Genomic DNA, 20,027 nt, shown 5'->3' on the forward strand with positions numbered 1-20,027 from the left:
TGTTCTATAGCAGAAGCGAGAAACTGGAAAGGTCCTCCTTTATTAGAATCCTCACGGAGAAAAAGTTTCCAGTTTCTTGAGATTCTTGTGTTGCAATGTCAGCAACACGAATTGCTTGGCTATCACCATGATACTAATTGCATATGACTTGAGACTTTGTCATGGTTTGTATGCATCCCATATCACAGCCAATCTTCTTACTTCGCTAGGTATGGAAGGAACACTTGGTGTGCATAGTCACTAAATGTCATCACTTTATAGTTGGTGATTTCTTGGGGTCAAGCATGTGCACCAGTGCGGCACCATCAATGATTAAGAACGCCACAAGTCTTGTAACAGTCTTGTTACATTTCCGCATCATGTTGTTTTCAGCAAGTAAAGGTGGCCAGCATGGTTCTCATGTTCAAAGAAAGAATCAATGTTTCCATCTCTGGCCTGACATAATATATACATTCTTGAAAACAGCTGTACATTACTTTTCCAGTGATCTTCATCTTGGACTTTGCAACATACAACTAGTGCAACATACTTGTCCTCACTATTATAATTCTTGCTGGTGGTTGAGGAACTGAATCCTGTAAACTATAGCGACTAGCTGACCAAGCTGGTCATCCACTTAGTTTGCATTTCATCTGAAATGAGTATTGGTGATTCACACAACTGAATACATTTTAGGGGTTTGTGGCATGGTATTAAGCAGGCCTTGTGGAGGTATGAAAGTGTAGGTCTCAGGCAATGGCTTTATGTGTTTGGATTTAGGAATGGCTGCATTATCTAGAACTATTCTATTGTCCTGGAGTGGAGTACCAATCTGAATACAAATGCTGGGTGAGAGACAGTGTGGTACCATGGAATGCAGCACATGCTGAAGTTGACGATGGGTTGTGATCTATGTTGTCCAGGTTGCCAGTGGTATACAAATTATCGCTCATTATATGTTGGATAAACAACCTCATTATGATCACAAATAATGTCTATGACCTTGCAACACGCGGCAGAAATGCCCGTATCAAAAAGAACTTCGATGAGACCACGATTTCTCGATTTTTGTGAATTAGAAGACCCAAGTACATAGGCAGAAGTGTTTCACGTTCCACAGTATGGCGTACAAAGTGACTCTCGGCTTTGCATTGCTTCACTGTGTTGAATATAGTGAGCTGCGTCAAAGAAGAAACAGCACTGCTGATTGTTTTGTTACGTGCTGCTTCATATAATACTAACGGAGTCACATTTTAAATAATCACGGCAGCAGTTATCATGAATAATAATATATATGGGACTCTTGACATTACAAATATGGGTATTACCACCAATTTTAGCATCCTGTGGTCTTCACAGGCCATGATATTCAATATACTATGTTTGAATGGCGGCCATTTTGAAATCCAAGCTGATCCCTTAAAGGTCAGCTCTCATGTTTAAAATAATTTTTATTGGACCCTTGACATTACAAATATGGGCATTGCCACCATTTTTAGCATCCTGTGATTTTCACAGGCCAAGATATTCAGCATTCTATGTTTAAATGGCGGCCATTTTGAAATCCAAGCTGGTCCCTTAAGGTAACAGTTCTCATGTTTAAAAGTACTTTTTATGGGTCCTTTGCAATACAAATATGGGTATTGCCACTGATTTTAGCAACCTGTGACCTTCACAAGCGGAGAAATTTAACATACTATATATTCAAATGGCGGCCATTTTGAATTCCAAGATGGCCGCCAAACGGCTGCTCGGATTATTTGTATCCGTAGCTTTTTGAAATCAGCACATCTTAAACCCCCTATATACCCATTTTCATGATTTCTGCCAAAAGTGAACATCTCATCCAATCTATGTCACATATCTGCCTCACTACCATGCCCACGTGCGAAGAAAAAAACAATAAGTATAAAAGAAAATAATATTTTTTGTTCCAAAAGGCGCTAAATCCAATGGCAGCCATTTTAAAACTTTGCATTGGTGAATTTTAGGGGACAAAATGATTTTGAAAATCGACAGAAAATAAGTTAGAGTTATTAACATGTCCATTCCAATGGTTAAATGTCATTTAAAATTTTAAAATCTTAAGGGATCCAAAATGAGCGTTTATTGCGTTTCGACAGTATTTTTTTGTGGGACATGAGAGCACCTCAGACCTATCGAATTGCATTCTGAATACGAAGCATGTCTTTCTGATATCAAATAATTTTCATTTTTTAAATCACAATTTAATATAAATTTTATGACAAATCATAAAAATTTGATATTTTTCAAATTTTTGATATATTACAGTCCTCGAAGTAAATTATATAAATCTAATGATATATTCTTACAGTGTATGTAGCAGGGAGGAAAAGCCGACGGTCAATTGAAAATTTTGACCTTTCATATTGTAGATATGGATTTTTTTCCCAAAAAGACCTAATTTTTTTTGGTGTTTTGGGAAAAAATCCAAATCCATATCTTCAATACGAAAGGTCAAAATTTTCAATTGATCGTCGGCTTTTCATCCCACCTACATACTCATAAGTATAAATCATCAGATTTATAAAGTTTACTTCAAGTACTGTTAAATATCAAAAATATCAATTTTTAATGATTTGCCATAACATGTGTATTAAATTGCGAATTTCAAAAAATCCAAATTATTTGATATCAGAATGACATTCTTTGTATTCCGAATGCAATTCGATATGTCTGATGTGCTCTAATGTCCCAAAATAAATACTGTCCAAACGTTCATACCCCAGCCCTTAAAATATGCCATAAAATATGACACAAGGCAGCTATTGGATTTAGCGCCTTTTGGAAACAAACTCTTCATATATCGGCGTTGAAAAACACGGATCGTAACAATTTAATGGCTTTTGTACAAATATGAAAGATAGGAAGTTACCGGCTTGACCTTATACATCGACTGGCTTGCGAATTACGTCTCTGGTCAGAGGATGTTTAAAGACATTCCCACAACCCAATGGGGTTTCTGACCTTGTATGTCTGGCTTTTGTACACATGTGGTACAGTTGATCATACCTTGCATTGGATTGTGTGCAAATATCTGGTGTTTTCATCCTATTATTTAACATTCGAAACATCGAGACTTAGGAATAAAATTAATACAGTGCGACAATATGAATGTTTCCTGTAAGAAAATCAAATATCAGTCCTAAGTCTCAACTATTAGCTCGTTGGCTGCAGTTTTAAAATTATCATTTTGTGTGTGTGGCAATGGGGACTTTGCCTTTAAAATTAGGTTATATTGATCAAATTTCCCAATCATAGTGCATTGTAGGAATGCCTTTAAGCCTCCTCTGGTCTCTGGTTGTAGTTTAAATGCATAAAATAAAAAATAGCATTTCTATGTGAATACCCATCCGAAAACCCTACTTGAATGACTTTCTCCGGATCAACTCTGTATTTGTTTTGTTTTTGTTTTCAGAGATCGCCACCGCTATTTTCACACAGTCGCAAGGAGCGTTCCTCGGAAATGCTGTAGAAAGCCAGTACCAAGCCACTCTGCAGTCTTTAATGTCAACATTAACATTTGGAGTAGGAAGAGGAGTAGGCAGTTTACTTGGCGGGAATCTGATTGAAGATATATCCCCTGCGATGTCTTACTACATATTTGCAATTATTTCATTTATTATGGCAGTGTTTTTAATACTATCTCAATTATTTGTTAAAGCCACGATGTAACATTTACAAAAAAATGTATCTCTTTTCACAAAATGTTTATTTCCTTGTCAAATAATGTCCCCTTTTAATTTTGATCCGAACCGATTAGGCAAAACAAAAACAAAAAGTTATTTAATACCAGCACATGTGACGCCATGGTGCTCTGTCAATCGCGAGTCTGTACAATTTGTAGGGGAGAGCGGGGAGTGTTCACCCTATATTTTTCTGCAGCCTATTTAGCAGGAGTATACAGGTCATTAATTCTCTTCTGGGGAGTCACTAAATTTGTTGCAGGGGTCGGGTCAGGGTAAAATGGAGGGGTTCAAAGTGAGCTTAAACGTATCATGTTTACAACTTCGTGGAGATCATGGATTAGGACATTTCAGTTTTACCATGTTTAATGTTATAATTATAAATATTTTGCACAATATGCTGATGGGGCAGGTCCGCCCTCCAGTTTGGGGAAAGTCCGCCCGGGGAAGATATAGGGAGAACATGCCCGATCCTCAAAAGGGCGAACGTGCCCCTTGTGCACATTTTTGTATTTTCTTCAGGGTATGCAAAATACAAATCGAACTAGTGGCAAATGGTGGTCATAGACCACAAACCTAGCTGGGGCGTGTTGGTGTTGTGGAGGTATCTGACCCCTGCAAAATGTTCCAAAAATGTTCCCCTGGTCATGAGGTTTGTTGTCACCGAGTTTGAGTCCCCTATTCCTTACAGATGTCCAGAAAATGCAATTTTGATATTTGACCCCAGATGACCTTTGATCTGACCCCTGCAAAATGTTCCAAATATGTTCCCCTGGTCATCAAGTTTGTTGTCACCAAGTTTGAGCCCCGTACCCCTTACAGATATCCAGAAAATACATTTATAAGATTTAACCTCTGCATGACCTTTGACCTGACCCCTGCAAAATGTTCCCCTGATCATGAGATATGTTGCCACAGAGTTTGGGCCCCATAACCCTTACAGATATCCAGAAAATGAAATTATAAAATTTGACCCCAGATAACCTTTGACCTGACTCCTTCAAAGTGTTCCAAAATGTCCCCCTGATCATTAAGTTTGTTGTCACCAAGTCTGAGCCCCGTACCCCTTACAGATGTCCAGGAAATTAATTTCTAAAATTTGACCTCTGCATGACCTTTGACCTGACCCGTGCAAATTGTTCCCCTGGTTATGAGATTTGTTGTCACCGAGTTTGAGCCCCATACCCCTTACAGATGTCCAGATAATGCAATTGTAAGATTTTGCCCCTTTAATGACCTTTGACCCCAATTCTGTATGCAAGTTCTAGGCGTGGGGTATAGCCGATGCATATATGGCCCATTTCACGGTTAGGCGCCACTTTTTGATTTTCAACGTATCTGGCCTGGTGTGTAAAAAATAATGGGGTTACAGAATTGACTGTTGGTGATTTTTCATTGTCTCTGTATAGCCTACCTCCACTAGCTTAATCGGCCTTTCTGCTTTTATCTTTCAGGGCGCACAGGGGTCAGAAGTGGTCAAAAACCACATTTTACTAGCAACCTAAAAACAGACATTTATTTTCCAATGCTGCCACTTTTAACTATGTTGAGCCTACCAGCTGCTTTTGTTGTTTTTATGTAATGAACAAGTTGCACTATACAGCCATACATGAACAAAGTAGTAGTTGTCATTTAAACTAGCATGAGAACCATTTAAATTTCTGAATTCGGATGTGACATTTTCCGTTCACATCTATGTACCTTATTCAATGTGGAATAGTTCGACTAATACTTTACATGAATGGCAAACTAGTGTGTTTTAGTAAAGTTCAGAGTCTTGTTACTATTTGTTGAACAAATTACACTTGTTGCTCTTAATACGTAGATACAGCGATATTTTGAATTTTTGCCAACAAATTCCGTTCACAATTTTGTCACATCCGATTAATTTTCCAAATAGTATAATTTATTAACAAATAAGTGGCAGAATTTGTTCTCCTTGATTTTTAAAAATCTCCTGCTATGAGCTATCTAATGACACCATTTAATGAAAACTCCTTCATCAACTTAGCTTGCAGATGTCATTTCAAAGTTTCCGTTCACATGTGTCACATCCATGGTACATGTCACATCCAAAATAGTTTCTTCAAAGAACTAAGACAGGTATGGGACTAGGATGCCAGTTTGAAGTTATTTCATTACAAGTTTGTGGGGGATCAAAAGGCACAATAAGTTTTTAATTCAGCATGTCTTCTTTAATTGTGACAGGAGATTCAAAAAGCTTCAATTTCCGTTCACATGTCACATCCTCAAAATTAGTAGTTTTTAGGCCAAAATACTTAAACAACATGATATTTGACTTTCTAAAATAGGTTTATTATTTCATACATGTCACATATGATTATTTCATGGCTTTGTTGTTGTCTTTTAGGGGACAGTTTTGTATACAATTTACAGAAGCGGATGTGACATTTTCAATTGTGAACGGAATATTTCAGTATTATAAACATTTTGCTTGGCAAAAATATAAAGGGTCAGGAAAAACATTTTAGCATTGCTCAATTCAATAGAATCTATCAAAATATATGTGTTAGAAGTGCTTTAAAGCTTATATTTTGACAAGCAAACTGTTTATAATAATGAAATATTCTGTTCACAATTAAAAATGTCACATCCACCTCTATAAATTGTAAACAATGTTTTAAAATGAACACTAACACAGGTTAATATGTTTCAATATATCCCATTTAATTTACTGAGTGTGTGAAAACTCTTTGAATCATTATTTTCTGAAACATACTCTGCTTTACAATGTGTGGTTTCCGTTCACATTGACATCTGTCACATCCAAAATTGCACAAACATAAGAATCTTGAATTTGACCTGTGCTTTCAAACTGGCTGATATTATTTGTGAACATTACCCATATTATGACCATCAAAGCTGTGAAATATCAGAGTCATTCATTGATTATTAAAATTGTTGAGTAAACCTTTTCATGTCAATTTCCCTTTTTTACCACAAAAATTACATGTTAGTGGCCATAAATTTGTCATTACACAACAAAATTTGCCCAAATTTGGTTAGAAGAGAGCCTATGACATATACTTGTTTATTTTAAATATCTATTATATATGTATTGGACAGTAAAAGTATAAATATTCACTACTCAATATTTATCAAATTTGTTAAAAAATTACATAACATGAGATAATAAATTATAATTTTCTTCAAGAAGTAGAGAGATTTAAGCTGGGAAATGATATTTTTATGAAAATCTGGTCTTATGTGGAAAATAAAACCCCAATTAAATGAAATTTAATCCATTTTGAAAATTTCAAGTTTTTTTCACCAAAAGTGGCGCCTAACCGTGAAATGGGCCATATGCAAATGACGTCATTGTACTATATTATATGTTGCAGAAGAAGCATTTTGAAGGTATTTGGTTAAATACAGGAAATGCCCCCTTAATGACCATTTACCCCAATTCTGTTTAGAACCTATGGGCGCTGGATATAGCCAATACATATGTGCAAGTTACGTAATTGTAGAGTGTAACATGTAGGAGGAGAAGCATTTTCAAATTTATTGCCAGAAAGAAGAAAGAAAGAACTAGTGGCAAATGGTGGTCATAGACCACAAACCTAGCCGGGCGTGTTGGTGTTGTGGAGGTATCTGACCCCTGCAAAATGTTCCAAAAATGTTCCCCTGGTCATGAGGTTTGTTGTCACCGAGTTTGAATCCCGTACTCCTTACAGATGTCCAAAAAATTCATTTCTAAGATTTGACCTCTGGATGACCTTTGCCCTGATGAGATTTGTTGTCCCTGAGTTTGAGCCCCATACCCTTACAGATATCCAGAAAATGAAATTATAAGATTTGACCACAGATAACCTTTGACCTGACCCCTGCAAAGTATTCCAAAATGTTCCCCTGATCGTGAAGTTTGTTGTCACCAAATTTGAGCCCCGTACCCCTTACAGATGTCCAGGAAATGCATTTCTAAAATTTGACCTCTGCATGACCTTTGACCTGACCCCTGCAAAATGTTCCACTGGTCATGTGATTTGTTGTCACTGAGTTTGAGCCCCATACTCCTTACAGATGTCCAGATAATGCAATTGTAAGATTTTACCCCTTTAATGACCTTTGACCCCAATTCTGTATGCAAGTTATAGGCGTGTGATAATAGCCGATGCATATATGCAAATGACATCATTGTACTGTATAATATGTGGCATTTTGAAGGTATTTGGTTAAATACCAGAAATACCCCCTTAATGACCTTTGACCCCAATTCTGTTTAGACCCTATGGGCACTGGATATATCCGATACATATGTGCAAGTTACGTAATTGTAGGGTGTAACATGGAGGAGAATCATTTTGAAATCTATTGCCAGAAAGAAGAAAGTTTGACCTCTGCATGACCTTTGACCTGACCCCCGCAAAATGTTCCCCTGGTCATGAGATTTATTGTAACCGAGTTTGAGCCCCATACCCTTACAGATGTCCAGATAATGCAATTGTAAGATTTTACCCCTTAATGACCTTTGACCCCAATTCTGTGTACAAGTTATAGGCGTGTGGTATAGCCGATGCATATATGCAAATTACGTCATTGTGCTATTTAATATGTGGCAGAAGAAGCATTTTGAGTTAAATATTTGGTTAAATACCAGAAATGCCCCTTTAATGATCTTTGACCCCAATTCTTTTTAGACCCTATGGGCACTGGACATAGTCGATACATATGTGCAAGTTACGTAATTGTAGGGTGTAACATGTAGGAGGAGAAGCATTTTGAAATTTATTGCCAGAAAGAAGAAGAAGAAAGATCGGATAGCAAAACAGTACCTAGCTCGGGGGGTTGAAAACCCCCCAGCTAGGTAAAGATCCGATAGCAAAACAGTACCTAGCTCGGGGGGTTGAAAACCCCCCAGCTAAGTAATAAGGAGTTTATAACTGCATTAAATCTTTGACAAATCCCATATGCTTCCAATACTGATTTCCATTAAAACCATCTGTATAGGCACATTTATGTATCAATGATAATACAACATTATTATGCAAGAAAAAAATACGTTTTGGTGTATTTTTTTGTTTTGGCTAATAGTTTCATGAACACGTCCCTATATGTCGCGTAGCTAATATGAGAAGTTTATAATGGCCTATATGTCACCTAATTTTGCCATCATCAAATTCCCCGATGGCCGTATATAGTGCTGAGAAACAAGGGTGGGCTAACCAGCTCCAAGGGCGAACACGCCCCGCCCCGCTTCCCTGTTTATAAATACATGCCAAATATTTTGTCAACACTCAGATAACGTTACGTTAGATTGTTTTGGAATTCGTATTGTGCATGCTTATACACGCCTGCATTTGTGCTACTTACGTCGGAGAGCAACAAAATATTCTAATTCTGTGTGCGTGGTCTGAACCAAAGGTCTGTAGTGCAAAGCTGCCTTTTTGTCTAGTGTTAAGGGCTGGGGTATGAACGTTTGGACAGTATTTATTTTGGGACATTCTGAATACGAAGAATGTCATTCTGATATCAAATAATTTAGATTTTTTGAAATTCGCAATTTAATACACATTTTATGCCAAATCATTAAAATTGATATTTTTGATATTTAACAGTACTTGAAGTAAACTTTATAAATCTGATGATTTATACTTAAAGTGTATGTAGGTGGGATGAAAAGCCGACGATCAATTGAAAATTTTGACCTTTCGTATAGAAGATATGGACGTTTTTTCCCAAAACACCAACAAAATTAGGTCTTTTTGGGAAAAAAATCCATATCTTCAATATGAAAGGTAAAAATTTTCAATTGACCGTCGGCTTTTCCTTCCTGCTACATACACTTTAAGAATATATCATTAGATTTATATAATTTACTTCGAGGACTGTTATATATCAAAAAATTTGAAAAATATCAAATTTTTATAATCTGTCATAAAATTTGTATTATAGTATGATTTTCAAAAAATGAAAATTATTTGATATCAGAAATACATGCTTCGTATTCAGAATGCAATTCGATAGATCTGAGGTGCTCTCATCCTGGGGGGCACTCCCTATCTGAAATGGCAGAGATGTGCCTCGGCCATGTTAAAAGTAGGGGGCATTCAGGTCAAATGTACAATACAAAAATATGGGGTCATTCAGTACACAACCTGAATAAAAATGGGGTCATTCGGTATGAAACTTTGAAAAAAGGATGGTCATTGGGGTAACAAAAAGTAAAATGGGAGTCATTGAGTACAGGATTGCCAAAAGAGTATCATTAAGTACACATAAATAAGTGCCAAACTGCGTAAAACAACTTGGCCACCTTGGAAATGTGAAAAATCTCATTATTTCTGGAGGAGAACACAAATACCACCTCAATTTGGGAATTAAAAGGGGGGTCATTGGGTATAGCAGGAAATAGAAAAAGGGGGTCATTGAGTACATGGATTTTTTTAAAGGGGGTCATTGGGTAATAGGTGGGACCATAACACAAAAAAGGGGGTCATTGGGTACAAGCCGGTTTGAAAAAGGGGGTCATTCCCGAGGCACATGATGCGTATCCACTATGTATGCTGCCAGTTCGAGGCTCTCCCCGCACATAGTGCATAATGGCGGAAGCGTGCAAGTAGCGAATGGCACGATTTAGGATAAGAAAAATCTGCTCTATTTATAAACAGAGCGGAAAACAGAGAGGATGCTGCCCTCCAACGGTGAAGCTACTGTGCATATAGACGAATCCAACGAGCCAAGTCATGGTCAGGATTTGGTCGGACATCTTTGGGTAGCCGCTAGCACCAACCTGGTGTTTTGAACGTCCAATTGTGCAAATAAAAGCCGCCTAGAAGATGCTAGAGAAGATGCAAGGACGACGAGGGTTAATAGAATAATAACTAATAATAATAATGGAGATGATTCCTCAGGTAATCCCGTCGCATCTATTCATACATATAGTCCTTTTGTTCGCAAGTACATCAATGCATAGATACCGCGTGTAGTTAATCCGATTATTATGTCACTTCAACAGCGAATAGACATTGTAGACGCTTGTAAACTTTGATCATTCTTTTGTCTACATTGTGTTTTCACGGAGGGTGTAAAACGGGTGATGGAATGCAGTTTAAAATTTCCGCCAAGGCCGAATCATTTCACATTTTGAGTGCATTGTAGCCGACGGCTAGCGGCTACCCATGGAGCTATTATAAGATGGAGAGGAAATAAATTACGTAACGCATTGAAACCTTGTGCCGATTTGAAATCTGACAAGCTATTCATCGAAAGGTACCTTTTGTTTGGGACAAAGGACTTCCGCCATTAAATCAGTAAGCTGACCCGACAGTGTATTAACGCTTTGCCTAGCAGGCTACTGTCAATAAGTGATCAAATGAAAGTCGCGTGAAAGCGCTTAATGGAACGAAAAGTACCTATTGTTATACATAAACCCAAGGGTGTGATTGAGTAGCCGTAAGCACAAAAGGCACACATTAGCCGCTAATGCATATTTCGTTGTCACCCCACTGACATTAGGTGCTTCATTTAAATAAATTGAATGCGCTTGCTGAATGATTACGCATCAAGGCTGCCATGTGTCTGCATGTCAATAGTACAATAATGGTATTAAATAGCTACGTCCCGGGAGCTACGTATACATGTAACATATAATAAGTATACCGGTATAGGCCTATATAAAAGTTGTTTTGCTAATTGAGATTTTATTTTATTTTATTTTAAGAAGGGGAATACCATAATCAGTGGCGTACTGAAGGGGGCAGCTCTTCTGTGAGAGGTCTTGGGAGGGGATGAGGGTGGAGGAGGGATATGAAGAATGAGCGGGGACTGGAGGAAGAGCGAAAGAGGAAGAAATAAAGAGAAATAAATAAATAGACGTAAATAAATAGAAAGGTAAGGAAAATGATAGGAATGAGAGGGGACGGAGGGGATGGAGAAGTAAAGGGAGATAAGAAGAGGGAGTGATACTTTAGCAAGTACAGAGAAAGGAAAAGAAATGAATGACAAATAAATGTAGGCCTTTTATAATAATTATTATTATAGAAACTAAACACAGCCCCCCCACACACACACACATAGGCCTAACACTAACAGCACTATAGGCAGCCATTCGATGATGGCAATGGCTTTATGCGTTACGTATTTAAAACGCCCAGTCAGATGTATTTTACACCTGCAAAGCACAAGTCACCCAATTTCGAAAATTGGACGTTGAATGTACACTCTCATGAATATTGATTGGCAACATTTTCCAATATGTCAGCGCTCAAATCGGACACAATAGAACAATAGACCATTCAGTGCGTTGCGGCTACCCAACTAAAGGCTGCTAGTCAGGTGTAGGAATGTGTGGATTTGGATTCGTCTATACAAATGTGTCGCTGTGTGTAAAATTCTAATCCTAAATCGTGCCGTATATCATTCTATTAAAATGCCATTATGAACCCAACACATGCACCTCAAATCAAAATCCAACCTAGTCCAAGGGTCCCTTCAACGTACTATATTAATAGAGGTCCTGCATCTGCATGATTTTATGTTATTTATGTGAGGCCCACATACAATGTTCAACACAAAGTGAACGATGCTATAACTTGGAGGGCAAACCAACCAACACCGCCCAATTCGACTGACGTGTGTGCAATGTGGGAAGCTATGGGGAAATTGATCAATTTTTCAAAAAATATGTCATTAACGCTAATTAAATATGCAAATTAGCTAATTAATATGCAAAAAAATATGGGAAAGTACTTCTTGTCATATGCTTCCTAGCTGATGATAGTATGAAGTTGCTGTGATATATGGTTACTGAGATGCTGTAATCCCTGGTATTCCACCTTAATAGAGGAACAGTTTGAGACATCTTACAATGTTTCATGTGGAAATCAACATTTGACCTTTATATTTTGGGTATTCAAGCACCATACATCACAGCTATATAGTCAAATTATACTTTTTCTGAATCCTTATAAAAAGGCAAATACTTGTGGGGTTCCAAAATAAGATTCGAGCGATGTTTAAATTGACTCCGTATAACCATTACCCTATATACTGGGACCCTCTGTAGCAGATTAAGTTGGCCACCCAGAGGTCATTTATGACCCATAGAAAACACCTATATTGGCCAACTTTTATAACGCAACATGACACTTGCTTCCCTGATATGGACGACTCCAAAGTAATACACGTAAGATTGGTATTAAGTCAAAACACACAGTACTTTACTGGTTTAACTCGTGAGATCTTGAGATGGTTCTGCATGTTATACTGTTTATTTTCTTTACATTTTCTTTCTTTAAATTTATACTAGCCACTGTTTAATACTAGCACATTCAACACAAATTAAAAAAAAAAAAAAAAAAAACACGGTCGGGACCAGAGTACACGGTCGGTCGGACGTGGACAAACAAACCATTTTTTGGCCTTATTCTAGAGCGCATTTTATGTTAATGAGCGAGCATAACGTGTATTCAATGGTGATCGAAATTTTTTCACACTTTGATTTTACTTTTGTAACGATTACAGTATTTGGACAGTCGGGATCATTGGTCAATTTGGTTGATATGATTTGTTGTCTTTGTCCACAACGTGTCGACGTCGGGATTGACTTTTCCCGACATTTCGCCAAGCCAAAAGCTTGCCCACAACAGCCCTACCCCTGACAAAATATTGGGAGGATTTATCACCCCCCCGGATCTACGCCTTTGTCACACATACCACGTACTAGTACACTGTCGTAAGGCATTTTTCCTTTGGATGAACCAAAAAACAGACATTCTGCAAAAGACATCTTACAATTCTATTAAAAATTGGACAATTATGTAAAACAATCAGACAATATACATGTAACTGAAGACAGAATTAAAAAGACTTGTTTGCATATGACGTTCTGTCAACCAGACCAAAAATGCCATACTCTGCAGGTCAGCAACCAATCACACAGCGCCTTTGACCCGACATCAATTGTCAGTGCTGAATTGTAGCTGGCAGCTTTTGCGGTTTGCTGTGTTCGGTCATATCAACAGCGTGTACCGGTATGTTGATGGGTTGTAAATGGGTAAAGTGATCAGGCCTTAAAAATTGTTTGATTGGCAATAGGTCGGTCGGCAGTTACTTTTCTTTTTTTTTATCATGATTATTGGAACTTTTTTTTTAATTATTATTTTTTTTTTACAAAATAATAAGAAAAAGTCTACAGTCGGGCCTATTTTAAAGGTCGGTCGGGTTAGCGAATCAAACAATTTTTTAGTTAATTAATTAATTAATTCATTCATTTTTTAAAGGTCTAATCATAATGGTTATTGAGAAGGTTTTTCTTTGTTGTGAATGTGTCTTATGTGTGATTTGAGGTTAGCACGTCGTGCAAAGCATTTCTGACAATACTCACACTGATATGGCTTCTCTGTGCTGTGCACTATCATGTGGCGTTTCAAACTCCTCTCTGCAGAGAGGCATTTTCCACACTGATCACATTTATATGTTTTCTCTTTGATGTGAATGTCCATAATGTGTAGCTTGAGCCTGGCGTTATCTGAAAAGCATTTCTTACAATAATCACATTTTGGTTTCACTCATGTGTGAATTCTTATGTGCTTTTTGAGATCTGTGTTCATGGGGAAGCATTTCCCACAATACGTACATTGATATGGTTTCTCTTCGGTGTGCTTTCTAAGAATGTGTATATTCAAAGAACTAATTTCTGCAAAGCATTCCTGACAATGCATACATTGATAAGGTTTCTCTTCGGTGTGCTTTCTAAGAATGTGTCTATTCAAACGACTAATTTCTGCAAAGCATTCCTGACAATGCATACATTGGTAGGGTTTCTCTTTGGTGTGAGTTCTTAAGTGTTTTGTGAGTGCATGTTTCACGACGAAGATCTTCCCACAATACGTACATTGATAAGGTTTCTCTAGGCTGTGCCATCTCTTAATATGGATTTTGAGGTTATTACTTCTCGCAAAGCGTTCCTCACAATGCTGACACTGATATGGTTTCTCTTTGGTGTGAATTCTTCTGTGCATTGTGAGTTCTGCGTTATTGAAAAAGGATTTTCCACAATATTCACATTGATAAGATTTCTCTTGTGTGTGAATTCTTAAAATGTGCTCTTTTAAACAAATATTGTGCGAAAAGCATTTCTGACAATGCTCACACTGATGCGGTTTCTCTTTGGTGTGAGTTCGTATATGGACTTTCAAGTTCCAATTTCCTTTAAAACATTTCCCGCAATATTCACACTGGAGAGATTTCTTGTGGATATTTTTTAAATGCTCCTTGAGGTAAACGCTATCTGCAAAGCATTTCGGACAGTACTCACACTGGTATGGTTTATCATTCTTGTCCATGTGGGATTGTAGGTGGCGTGTCAAATTCGCCTGTATTAAGAAGCATTTCTGACAATGTTCACACTGATACTGCTCCCTTATGGTGTGAGTTATCATGTGTCGTTTGAGCCCTGACCTATCAGTAAATCGTTTTTTACAATACTTACAAGAAGGTTTCTCCGTTTCCTTGGGATGCTTCTCTTCCTTGTGATTATTTCCGATGTGTCTTTTCAGTTTAAATGTGGATACAAAACGTTTCTGGCAATACTCGCACTGGTAGGTATTCTCTACAGTATGAGTTCTTAAGTGCCGTTTGAACCTAGTACTATGCCAAAATTGTTTGTTACAATACTCACACTGATAGGATTTCTCTTCCTTGTGAGTTCTGATGTGTGATTCCAGTTTGTGTTTGGATGCAAGATGTAACTGGCAATACTCGCATTGGTGGGAATCCTCTTTGGTATGAGTTTTTAAGTGTTGTGCGAAGCTACCCCTATGCCCAAATCGTTTTTGACAATACTCACACTGATAGGGTTTCTCTTTGGTATGAGATCTGATATGTATTTGAAGGGTTGCCTTTCGAGCAAATCGATTTTGACAATACTCGCACTGATAGGGTTTCTCTTTGGTGTGAGTTCTGATATGAATTTGAAGGGTTGCCTTTCGAGCAAATCGATTTTGACAATACTCACACTGATAGGGTTTCTCTTTGGTGTGAGCTATATGCAGTTCAAGTGTTTCCTGTAGATCAAAATATTTCTGACAACACTCGCACTGATATGGTGTCTCTATCGTGTGAGTTTTGATATGTCGTGTTAGGCTAGTACTATGAGCAAATCTTTCTCGACAATGCACACACTGATACAGTTTCTCTTCCTTGTGATGTGTGCTTATGGTGTGTGCTTTCAATTTGCATTGGGATTGAAAACATTTCTGACAATCGTCACATTGATAGCGTTTCTCTTTGGTGTTAGCTTTAATGTGGCATTTGAGATTTCCACTATATACAAATCGCTTTTGACAATACTCACACTGTTTCTCTTCCTTGTGAGTTCTGATGTGTGATGTCAGTTTGCAATTGGATGCAAAACATTTCTGACAATGGTCACATTGATAGCGTTTCTCTTTTGTGTTAGCTTTAATGTGGTATTTGAGATTTCCACTATATGCAAATCGCCTTTGACAATACTTACACTGATAAGAATTTTCTTCCTTGTGGGTCCTGATGTGTGCTTTCAGTTTGTACATGGCTACAAAATCTTTCTTACAATAGTCGCATTGATAGGGTTTCTTTCTGGTATGAGTTTTAATATGCATTTTGAGTTTGAAATTGGATACACACGATTTCTGACAATATTCACATTGATAGGGTTTCCAGTTGGTGTGAGTTATGATGTGTGCTTTCAATTTGCATTGGGATGGAAAACATTTCTGACAACGGCCACACTGAAAGGGTTTCTCTTTGTAGTGAGTTCCACAAATATTTGCTTTCTTAAGTTTGCTATATTTCATTCTGTGTCTGCGTTTATGCTGTGAAAGTTTGTCAAAAGAGACAAAACCTGTTCTGCAGATTGTACATCTGAGTGGTTGTAACATTGATGCCATTCTCTTGTGGTGACGGTCACTCTATATTGGTACACACGTAATTTGTCTGCATTAAAAAAACCCACAAAATACACATGAATAATATTAAACCTTAAGGAATGGGATATTAACGTTTAACGATGTTTTCACATATTTTTTGTGGGAGCTGAGAGTCAGACCTATCGAATTGCATTCTGAATACGCAGAATGTCCTTGTTTAATGAAATTCGCGATATAATACAAATTTTATGACAAATTATTTAAATTTATTTTTAAAATTTTTGATATTTAACAGTCCTGGGAGTAAACTTTATAAACCTATACTGAAATTGTTTGTAGCTGGTATGAAAAGCCGACGATCAATTGAAAATTGTTACCTTTCATATTATTAATATACATTTATTTCCCCAAAAGGCCTAATTTTTTTGTGTTTTGGGGGATGTTCAATACGAGAGGTCAAAATTTTCAATTGATCTTCGGCTTTTCTTCCCAGCTACATACACTTAAAGTACATATCATTAGATTGATAAAGTTTACTTCAAGGACGGTTAAGTATCAAGAATATCATTTTTAAATCATTTACATATTTCTTCATATTCAAGAATATTTATGATCTCTTTCAACCTGCAGATTAAAAAAGTATTTAAAAAAATGTGTGATGTACGTTTTCTCCAGTAGTTTTTCACTAAGCTCATTTGTTGTGTGATGTGTAAATGTTTACCGCATGGCCAGTAGTGGTTTTTTCCAGTTTTGGATTTTTTTTCTTTGTAAGTGAAAAAAAAAAAGTCTAATGCGCAAAATACGCCGCAGTCACAAAAACGTAATGCGCGCGCTACAGGAAACAAACTTGTGTTTTTTTGGCCTAAGCCTCCGACTTTGCAACATCATTGTACACGCAAGCTCGTCAAAGGTCAAAGGTCATAGGTTTACCGCAAAATATTGTAGGTACCGGTACATATCACTCGGAGCTAACACCGTGTACGGCGCACAAAGTTCATTCATAAATTTTCCACTCGGCAGTGTTCAGCAGATCGCTTCAGCAGCCAATCAGAGACAAACTGTACATTTCAACACAGTAAATTCACAATGTATGCTTTAAAAACGCTCTCGACAAAGGTTTACTGCAAAAACATTCAATTTAATTTTACCATAAATAATTATGGACAATTAGCTTTTAGCTCATTTTAATACCGTAAAAATTACCCAATCTGGTTGCAACAGGGCGTTGAGTAATCACAAACACGGCCATATTGTAAATGTTTGACACTTCATTCGTACTTTGTGGTAAAGCCATAAAATGTACGATCGTATAAGGCGTGTGAAAGTGGATTCCGTGTTTAACGTCCCCACCCGCGTCACTTTTTGGAAACCAAAAATACCCGCGTCAAATTGTCAAATATGCCAAAATAATTCATTAATTTCAAAGTATCAGTGTTTTCACCAGTTTTAGCAATTGGAAACTATACTTTCATGAAAATTTCTTTGTCGCATTTATTTCCATTTTGCAAATATTTGGGAATTTGGGAGTTCGGTGTCGGGCTACCATTTGTCTTCCCGTTTGTCTTGTGTATCGTGAATTTTCTTTACGAGAACCTAGAGCTTGTTTATTAACTGGCACCAAAGCTTGTCACAGCTAGCGTGTACTTGATGATTTATTTCTACAAAATAGCCAGGTAAGAATTCTAATTTATTTATCATTTATGTAAAGGCCAACCTTTAGAATGAATTAATGTGGTACCACACCCCTTGATAAATTTGTGACTATTTTTGCATTTTTCTCAAAAACTAATAAAACACTGGTAACAAAAGTTATGTATATATTATAGGGGCAAGGAATCCAGTTACTACACTGGAATTTCAGTGACTCAAAACAAGTAGAATTTAGATTTATTGATCAAATATTGTTTTTCCCTCATTTTTGCCTGTAACTCCACAACTGTTGTCAGTGCTGAAATAAAATTTTCAGTGCAGTAGTTGTAGTCCTTGTCCCTATAATATACATATCGTACTTGTTACCAATGCCTTATAATTTTTGAGAAAAATTCACTCGCTTAATCTTTTAAATTCACTAAAAATGTGTACCACTAAATATAAATATTTAAAAATCATTACAAATAGCACAATGCGGTTCTTTCACACAGCTACGAATAACAAAACATATATGTTGTAAAGCTGCCGAATTTTGACTTTCTCTTTGATTCTCGGTTCATCATCATCATCATCATCATCATCATCATCATCATCATCAGTGGCTGACACGTAATGACGCTAAGCAGATTGAATAATTTGCAGATGTTTCTTTCGGTGAAAGTTAAAGATAGAGGGAATGGAAAGTTGCTCCTGCCGTGGAGGATTGTTATCATAATACTAATCACAGAGTGTCCGTCCGTCTGTCCGCGCGCTATCGCTTTCGCGCGGTGTGATATCGCGTTTACGCGGTGCGATATCGCATACTCGTGGTGCGATATGTGTTCGCGGTGTGCTATCGCGGAGTATCATCGGAAAGCATTACAGTGTGACTAACAGGTGCATCTCATCGGACCAATAGGCCTATTTTAAAGACATGGTTTACATTAAATTCATCAGTTATGGTAATGCCAATATAACCTGTTTGCGTTCACATTTCTCCCGATTGAATTGACGGCCTACATCCAGACACTACTAGAATTTCGGGGTATTTTGGGGTTCCGATGTGGTAGCAGGACATGGGCTTGGAAGAGGCGAACGATGGGTTTTCAGATTATGTGTTTCGAAGTAAGCGTCACAGCTACATTTTGTACAAAACAGAGTTGATAATTGTGTCTTAATCGTTGAGAGACGTATACCGTAGTATTTTGAAAGGTCAGGACAAGTATTATGGGTAACGGGTGTTGGGTAATTAGAGATAGGCCTATCACGAGAACCGCCTAACCCGAGAATCGCGAAATCTAGTGTTCTAATATTTTTCTATAAGAGGACTTTTGTTATCAAATCATACGTGTAGCCTACATGTTTTCCTCTACCCATGTAAAAAACATGTTTATAAATCACATGTATGAGTTTGGCTTTATAAAAATCAACACGCATTTTAGGTCAATAATGAAATCTGATGAAATAATGAAAAATTAAAAAGTCATCTCACCAACCTGGAAAAAAAAGTGACGATAAACTCGGAAAATTGACTTTCATGGGCCTAATATGAAATTGCTTAATTTTTTTTTTTTAACGGAATTTGTTTTTCATTATGTCCATGCATGCACAAATGTCGCAACTTGCACCTTGGAATCAGCTAAGTTTGTTGTCTTCATTCAACCCCGTGGGGGGGGGGGGACTCAACTTTGGAGGTGACGCGTATGTAGGGCTGTTAAGACCCCCTTTTTCAGCATCGCTGTCACCCAAAGACCCCATATTTTTTTACGAACACATGTTCGCTCCACGCTCTGTCACCCGAAGACCCCATATTTTTCCATTTGATCTGTCACCCAAAGAC

At 37.3% G+C, this 20,027-nt stretch overlaps 1 protein-coding gene across 2 annotated transcripts in view; it reads right to left on the reverse strand.

The window, feature by feature from the left end:
• Window positions 1-20,027, reverse strand: part of LOC140144687 (uncharacterized) — a 156,042-nt gene that overhangs the window by 98,511 nt on the left and 37,504 nt on the right. Inside the window, exon 2 of one of the 2 annotated variants that reach the window (XM_072166493.1) lies at window positions 13,343-16,625. The exons of the other annotated variant lie outside the window; for it this stretch is intronic. Within the exon in view, the coding sequence (XP_072022594.1) occupies window positions 14,219-16,579 (2,361 nt within the window). The 5' untranslated portion in view covers window positions 16,580-16,625 and the 3' untranslated portion in view covers window positions 13,343-14,218. Of the gene's footprint in view, window positions 1-13,342; window positions 16,626-20,027 lie in introns of those variants that run through there. 2 annotated transcript variants of the gene reach the window in all.

Source organism: Amphiura filiformis, unplaced genomic scaffold (assembly GCF_039555335.1).
Source record: "Amphiura filiformis unplaced genomic scaffold, Afil_fr2py scaffold_72, whole genome shotgun sequence".
Taxonomy (NCBI): Eukaryota; Metazoa; Echinodermata; class Ophiuroidea; order Amphilepidida; family Amphiuridae; genus Amphiura; species Amphiura filiformis.